An 8,610-nucleotide genomic window follows, 5' to 3' on the forward strand; every position below is an offset into this window, starting at 1 on the left:
GAACACAGCCTTGGTGTCATATGACCTACACAAAATATGTGATATCCATCCCAGGGTGGTAACTGTAGCCAGATAGGGGTCAATAAAGAATTACACAGATGTCAGAATTTAAGTAAGTAAAGTTTATTTATAGAGCACCTTTCAAGATAAAATCACAAAGTGCTTCACATAAGAACAACAACAACAAAAAAAAACCCAGCAGAAACAAACAAATAAAACTAGCTAAAAGCCAGCCTATACAAATGCATCTTGAGCTTCACTTTAAACATTTCGATCGAGTCCACAGAACGTAGGCCCAAAGGTAATGCATTCCAAATTTTAGGAGCCACCACCTTGAAAGCATAGTCTCCACTAGTCTTCAGTCTTGTCCTAGGCACAACCAACAGGCCCATATCCGAAGATATCAGAGTCCTGCTTGTCACATACAGATGTAGTAGCTTGGCGATATAAGGTGGCGTTTAACAGTGCAATTTAAAAATTTTCCATTCAAATTGAAAAGCATATATTTGTCTCATCATAGAGATTCAAAAAAGGTATGGACTGTCTGTGACTGAATATTATGGGGTAAAAACAGCAGTTCCCTGAGCGTGATCTTGAAAGCAGGAGCCTCAGTGTAGAGGACACCAGCAACGCCCATGTTTCAACTAGATGGCTACTTTTAGAGGTTGTGATGAAGTTGTGGGTTGTCGCCAACCTGGACCCTGCACAGGTCTGTAGTGTGGTGGATGCAGCAACACCAACACATGATGACAGATTTTCTCAGTACATGCTGTAGTCAGGGCTCACAGACAAGCACGCACTACTTTCTCTGTTATTATAATGACTGTTGATCTTAATTTTATCAATGAAATGCTTCCATACAGACATGCAGCAGCCATTAGTGACTAAAGAAGATGTTGTGCCTGAGCAGTGGGAATGGAATCAGAGTCGGGACGAAAAGGACTCAGAGCCTCCACACATTAAAAAGGAACAGGAGGAATGCTGGGTAAGTCAGAAGGGAAAGCAGCTTCATGTGTTGGGGGAGGCTGTTATTATGAAGTTCCCTTTCTCTGTTGTCTCTGTGAAGAGTGAAGATGAAGAAAAACCACAGTCTTCAGGACATCATCAAAACCAAAGAGACCAGAGCACAGAAGTGGAGAGCAACTCGACTAAACACAGAACCCCGAAAATAGAAGTTAAAGAAGACTACTGTGGAGAATCACCACCAGCCAGCAATTCAGATTTACAACCACATACGGATGGTAAGAGTAACAACGTTTTCACGGTGACACTGATGACGTGTAGTTAATGGAATACTGAAATTTGAAGCGTTGAAATGGTGGAAAATATTTTTGAAAACTTGACAGACAAAAAACTAAATCAAATCACTGCAAACACTGTTTTGCATTTGAGTTTCGGTCTCTGCAGCACTCTCCAACACATTTGACAAGGCAAAAACATTTACTGGGCAGATCCGTCATTGCTGACGTTATAAATTTGAGGCTATTGTGACCTAAGTTATTGCACCTCTGCATTTATATTACTTAATAAGTTTCACATTTCATGGCTAGCTATACTTGGTCCTTGCCTGACATGACAATATTGTCAGTTAACCTTTAGCTTTGTGCTTTTTGTGCTGTAGCATCGTCTGATGTTATTAAATTTGGACATGCACAAAATCTTGTGAACTTTGACCCAAAATTGTCTTCAAGCTACTGCAAGTAAAAAGTGTATTCTTTATTTTTATATTAATTACAAAAATATAGCATGACTGATGTTACTGTGACTGAAGTTACCACTTGTCCATGTACAACAATACAGTCCACATCTCCACTTTGCATATCAATGCTTTCAAGCTGGATCAGTAAGGATAGTAAAAAAAAAAAAAAATCCATGCCGGAAAATGCTATGAAAATACGGCCTTTCTATATAAATATAGCCCGTTTCTCATATATTTTGTAAAAAGCAAGCGAGAAATAAACTCTTCTAAAACTAAAAATGCTTTTCCTGTAACCAGATAACACCTCTGAAGTGGTTTACGTCCGGTCTTTTCAAAATCTCATGCATGAGCGCACACATGCCCTCCTGAAAACGACGTTACAAAGAAAAGAAAATGCAGTGAGACAGTGACCAATTTAAAGTTCTCAAGGCCAACAAGGTACTTTTCAAATCTCTCACACGCCCTCTCAGATGCTTGCCAGACATTCTTTTTCAATCAGCGCATATCTGGTTTCAGCATCTGACAGTGGACATGAGCAGTGTGCGAATGGTTTCCAGTCTCGGTCATGTTGCTGCAGCAGCACGCCTCGACGCCATAGCTGCTGGTGTGCACTGAGACAGCTGTTGGTCAGTTCACATCGTAGAACTTCAGTAGTGGAAACGTAGGCAGGATGTCTGATACGCTGAAACACTTTCTGTTGTGGGTGGTCCCACATCTGTGAGTTCCTGGATCTCAATAGTTGTAGTAGTGATGAAAGTTTTCTGTAAATTGTGGAAGTTTTCACTTGCGTGGTGAACATTTCTGGGTTATTTTTGATACCATATGTCAGAATTTTATATATATATATATATATATATATATATATATATATATATATATATATATATATATATATATCAATTAATTCAGAGTTTTTTGTTGTTATTGTTGTGGACGATTTAAAAAATAAAAAATCTGAGCTTTTCTCCTCTTGGTACAGCGCACTTCTTGTCCCCAGGAGCTTTCAGAGCCCTGCCCCCTCCCATTTCCTTCACACAACAACAAGAACAAGAGCGAGAAGTTTGTTCTGAAGAAAGACACAACAGTGGATATCAAAAGTCTCATGTAGTGATCTGTGACTGAAGGATAATGTAATGTGGCGCTGTTCAACCACACTTCAGCGAATGAGAGACACTGTTATAGATTTTACCATGAACTCTGCGTTGTGTTGAAATGACAATGGAAATGGATGAAACATTGTTCTGCTGCAGGGAAATGATTTAAACTTCATCATGAATAAATTCAAATGGGTCTTCAGCTCTCGCCAAAAAATTTCATGTTTTTTTTCCATGGTCCACTTTCATCACTGATAGTTCATACAGTGTCTTGCCCTCTCTTGACAGATGAGGAATATATTTTCCCACATACGTGAACATCCCCAGGACACATTTCAGATCCTGGACATTCTATGGCTATGGTAGATCTCTAATAGCTTTTACTTTGTCAGGGTCAGGCTTTACTCCTGACTTGTCAGTCACCTGGCCAAGGAAGTGAAGCTGAATCTGTCAGAACACACATTTGTGTCTGTTTAGCTTAAAGCCAGTGGTCCCAGTTCTCTCCAGGACTTTGCTTAGGCACTCATCATGCTGTGCTGCAGTGTTGCCATACACAAGTACAGTATATCATCCATGTAGACTGCTACTCCCTCAAAACCATTGAGGGTCTCACCCATGTTTTGCTGGAAGATCTCCGGAGCACTTTGAATGAGTATCTTCCGAAGTGCGTTATGAACGTGGTTAATCTGTGTAAAGTATATCTCAATCTGCCACTTTCTGGATGTAGAGGTATCTGCCAAAACCCTGAGGCAGCGTCCAGTGATGTAAACATGGTGGCGCCACTCAGCTTTGCATTGATTTCCTCAGCAGTTGGAAGGATGTACCTCTTTTTACAGCTTTGTTTAACCGTTTCAAGATCTACAGAGATTCGCACTTTGTCATTTCTGCCTTGGGACTGGCACCATTAGTGCACACCAGTCAGATGGCTCCGTCAACTGCCTGGCTACTCCTCCATATGTTCTATTTCGTCTTTTACTTTCTGTATGAGAGGTAAGGGGACTCTGTGGGCCATGCGAAATATAGCAAAGATTCGTCCCATCCTGTCTATGGTCTGATGCTGAGACCCTGATTCATGCGTTTGTCTCTTCTCGATTGGATTACTGCAGTGTTCTGTTTTCTGGTTTACCATAGTCCAACATTAGGAGTCTCCACTGGTTCAAAATGCTGCTGCTAGACTTTTGACAGGAAGCAGAAAGTTTGACCACATTACATTCATTTTGGCATCTCTTCACTGGCTTCTTGTCTCTGTGAGGTCAGATTTTAAGGTTCTGCTATTAACCTATAAAATTATTTATGAACTGGCACCTCCCGACTTTGCTGACCTAATTAAACCCTACGTACCGGCCCTGGCTTTGCAGGACTACTTTGTATCCCTAGCGTGAATAAAAAGTCTATGGGTCACAGAGCTTTCTCTTATCATGCATCTGCTTTGTAGAATGATGTCCCTACGGCAATAATACAGTCAGATTCTGTAGAGACTTTCAAGTCTAGGCTTAAGACGCAGTTATTTTCCCTTTTGTATGGCTAGCATACTGACATAGTATGGTACTATGCTTTCTACCATTTTAAATTCATTTTATTAGTAAACAGAGCAGGTCACAACCTCAACTTTATCTAAAGTCAGGGTCTTTTAGTGAAGCTTAGGGCTAGTCACCTTAATATTTCTTCTCTTTTTCTTGTTGCTTAATGCTGAGAAATTATGCTGTATTTGTTGTCTTTCTGCCACCTGATTCTTTTTTTCTCTCTCTCTGTTTGAGGTGCAGCTCCATCCAGAAGTGGGATGTAGGGATGGACTCCCAAAATTTCCTGTATATTTCTGTTGTCAATCATGTCAGTAGCATGGCCCAAGCAGAGGCTCACCCCTTTGAGTCTGGTCTGCTTGAGGTTTCTTCCTCAAATCATGAGAGGGAGTTTTTCCTTACCACTGTTGCCTGTGTGCTTGCTCTAGAGGTTGGTAAGGTTCAACCTTACTTGTGTGAAGCACCTTGAGGTAGCTTTGTTGTGATTTGGTGCTATATAAATGAAATGAATTGAATTGAATTGTGTGCACTGTGTATGGCTCAGTGTTCTCCTTTAACTATTTTAACAGGCTCTGTCTTGAGAGTCCCATGCTCACCAAAAGCTTTGTGCACTTCCTCAATGCGTTTGACTAGCCCCATTGCACATGCTGTGTCTCTACCTACCAGGCTAATAGCAGTCTGACTATGAATTACATACACTGGGAATGAGTAGTGTTTTGTTTTTTTTGTTTTTTTGTATTTGGCACTGGCCTCAAACTTCACCATACAATTTAACTGACCACCATGGCTGTTCATTGGTGGAATATTTGTCTGCACCAGTCTTTGCTCAGGGACTAACGTGTTGAATGTCTCTTCTTCCATAATGTTTAAATCTGCTCTTCTATCAATTTTAAATTTAACTGGTGTTGCACCAATAACAATCTGTACAGTCTGTTTATTACTCTCTCTGTTAGTGTCCATGACACCCCCTAGGAAGTTTGGCGTTTGTGATACAGTTTCTGCCTCTGTCACATCAGTCATTGACTTACTGTGACTAACCTTTATGCATTTGTTGCATGTAGCTTTGATGGCAGTGCTTTTATTTTGCTCTCTATGCTTTATTTTTTCCATATCTTCTGCATTTTGATTCTGTTCATTCCCCACTTTCTCTCTTTTGATTTTTCCACTGCTGTTTCCCTCTGTATAAGGGTTTAGTGCCTGCAGTTTCTTGAACCGCCACACACACCTTCCCCTGCTGGTGCACCTGCATAGTCACTTCCTCGGACTGGCGCACCTCGAAAATTTAATGGAGTCTTCCATGGCCTAATATGTATCTGTGTTGAAAATTTTGTCAAACTATGTGCAGTAGTTTTGACGTAATCCTGCTAAAAGTAATCCTTCAAAGCCTATAGAAAGTGAAACTTCATCCATAATCTGGATCCAGATCACCTCCAAAATTTAATAGATTCTTCTATGGCCTCTGTGGTGAAAATTTTGTCAAAATCTGTGCAGTAGTTTTGACTTAATCCTGCTAACAGACAAATAAATAAACACTGATGATTTTATTACATCCTTGGCAGACGTAATGAAGTTTTACTTCAACTCAGGATCAAGTATATCATACAGGAGAACCGGCATCATAGCAACACACAGAGTGGGGGTTACCGTAGCAGCCAAAAATAATCCTAATTTATGGCAGCAGTCTTAACAGTTAATTTGCATATAACAGTCCTTATATGACAATATCTTATCAAGGTAGAAATTGTGCCTCAGTTTGAGCCGTCTAGACTAATCACCAGGGTTGTTAAAATATTTAATTTATCAATATTTTAATGAATATTGTTCAAAATGTTATCAATTTAATTGATCCTTTGCAGATGTGCAACAGTTGTTGGTGATGAAAGAAGAAATTCTCCTTGAACACCAGGAATTAAAACTGAGTGTTGACCAGGAGGACCTTGAAGAGGAACAAGAGAAACTCTGGATATGTCAGCAGGGACAGCCGCTTCACCAGCTGGAGGAGGCTGATATCACTAAGTTCCCTTTCACTGCTGTCGTTATGAAGAGTGAAAATGATGATGAAAAACCAGAGTCATCACAGCTTCATCAAAGCCAAAGAGATGACAGCCCAGAGGCTGAGCCTGCAGCCAACTGCTTATGTGTATACAGAGCACTGACAGTACAGGCTGCTGGAGAGGACTATGGAGGGCCACATCCAGCCAGCAACTTCAGTCCATATAGTCTTTTGCAAGCAGACACCAATGACAGGAGTTCAGACAGTTCTGAAACTGAGACTGACAACAGTTGTGATTGGCAACAGACCAGAGAACGTCATTCTTGTTTGAACTGTCAGATAAATTGCAGTGTCTCAAAACAGCATGGTGGAATGCAAGTAAGTGAAAAACCATTTGACTGTTCTGGATGTGGTAAAAGATTTGGACAGAAGGAGGATTTGATCAAACACATGAGAATTCATACAGGAGAGAAACCATTTGACTGTTCTGAATGTGGTAAAAGATTCAGACTGAAGGGTAATCTGATCAAACACACAAGAATTCATTCAGGAGAGAAACCGTTTGACTGTTCTAAATGTGGTAAAACATTTGGTCAGAAAAGTAATCTGATCACACACATGAGAATTCATACAGGCGTGAAACCATTTGATTGCTCTGAGTGTGGTACAAAATTTGGACGGAAGGGCAATCTGATCACGCACATGAGAATTCATACGGGAGAGAAAACATTTGGCTGTTCAGAGTGTGGTAAACGATTTAGACAAAAGAGCAATCTTATTTCACACATGAGAATTCATACAGGGCTGAAACCATTTAGCTGTTCTTATTGTGGTCAAATATTTCAACATAGGAACAGTCTGGTCACACACATGAGAATTCACACGGGACAGAAACCATTTGGGTGTTCTGACTGCGGTAAAATATTTCAACATAAGAACAGTCTGATCACACACACAAGAATTCACACGGGAGAGAAACCATTTGACTGTTCAGAGTGTGGTGTAAGATTTGGACGAAAGAGCAGTCTGACCAAACACACAAGAATTCATACAGGAGAGAAACCATTTGTCTGTTCTGAGTGTGGTGAAAGATTTCGACACAAGAACAGTCTGATTACCCACATGAGAATTCATACAGGAGAGAAACCATTTGACTGTTCTGAATGTGGTGTAGGATTTGTTCAGAAGAGCAGTCTGATCAAACACATGAGAATTCATACAGGAGAGAAACCATTTGATTGTTCTGACTGTGGTAAAAGATTTAGACAGACAAGCAGTCTTGTCACGCACATGAGAATTCATACGGGACAGAAGCCATTTGACTGTTCCGTTTGTGGTAAACGATTTCGACATAAGAACAGTCTGATCAAACACATGAGAAGTCATAAGGGACAGAAACTATTTGTAGAGGCAGAGGAAGGAAAAATCAAAAACGTGTGAACCATCTGCTGTTCATGGATGATTTAAAAATCGATGCCAACACAAAAAAGGGGCTCAGTTGAATTGTGGAAGCAGTCCATAAGTTCTCCAAAGACATTTGTATGGAATTTGCACTGGATAAATGCTCAAAATACACAATCAGAAGAGAGAAAAAGAAAGCAGCAGAAAACATACAGTTGGATGAGGGGAGCTACATTGAAGATTTGGCTGAAGACTCCACATCACATACAAATACTTGGCAATTGAAGAAAATGCTACAATAGAGCATAAGAAAATGAGGAAAAAATAACACAAGAATACCTAAACTGCTTACAAAAGATCTGCAAAACAGAGTTGACACCAAAGAACAAGATCACAGTCATAAACCAGTTTGCAATACCAGTGGTGACCTATGGGTTTGGCATAGTAGACTGGCCACAGCATGAGCTTAATAAGTTGGACACAAAAATTAGGAAGATGCTCACCCTCCACAAAGTCACATACAGAAATCAGTGCATGGACAGAATATATCTCCCTCGCAGAGAAGGCGGTCTGGGTCTCGCTGAAATCAACCAGGCCTACAGAGCATCGATAAGTATTGGACAGTACTTAGAGCTCTGTAGAAGTAGTCATGAAAAAGGTTGCACAACATCATGAGAAGACCTTATTCTAACATTTTTCAGTCATCAAACTAGCAAAAAAATTTGGCAGAGAACTCATACAAGAGAGTGAAAGCAACAATCTGACACCTGCAACAAAACTGGCAAGGCAGACCAGAGAACAATACAGCCAACGAGAACGAAAACATTGAGTGGACAGATGGAAATAGCACAAAAGGGCTGGACAATTCCAAGAAGAACTCGAAAAGGAACACATTGACAAAGT

The 8,610-nt window shown here is 40.3% G+C and overlaps 1 protein-coding gene across 1 annotated transcript; it reads left to right on the plus strand.

Annotated features, from left to right (window-relative positions):
- The first annotated feature begins 568 nt into the window (after positions 1-568).
- LOC117531191 (gastrula zinc finger protein XlCGF57.1-like) lies at positions 569-8,090 on the plus strand. The gene is made up of 4 exons (XM_034194233.1): positions 569-709; positions 864-985; positions 1,067-1,241; positions 6,170-8,090. The coding sequence occupies exons 1-4, from the start codon at positions 649-651 to the stop codon at positions 7,744-7,746; spliced, it is 1,935 nt and encodes a 644-aa protein (XP_034050124.1). The 5' UTR covers positions 569-648; the 3' UTR covers positions 7,747-8,090.
- Positions 8,091-8,610: the final 520 nt, after the last annotated feature.

The sequence above is a fragment of the Thalassophryne amazonica genome, chromosome 18 (genome assembly GCF_902500255.1).
Source record: "Thalassophryne amazonica chromosome 18, fThaAma1.1, whole genome shotgun sequence".
Classification (NCBI taxonomy): domain Eukaryota; kingdom Metazoa; phylum Chordata; class Actinopteri; order Batrachoidiformes; family Batrachoididae; genus Thalassophryne; species Thalassophryne amazonica.

Excerpts from the sequence above, each read along its gene's own strand:
- LOC117531191 (XM_034194233.1), top strand. The coding sequence starts at position 649 with ATGGCTACTTTTAGAGGTTGTGATGAAGTTGTGGGTTGTCGCCAACCT. Across the intron at positions 986-1,066 it reads AGGAACAGGAGGAATGCTGG|AGTGAAGATGAAGAAAAACC; the intron begins GTAAGTCAGAAG and ends GTCTCTGTGAAG. Across the intron at positions 1,242-6,169 it reads TTTACAACCACATACGGATG|ATGTGCAACAGTTGTTGGTG; the intron begins GTAAGAGTAACA and ends GATCCTTTGCAG.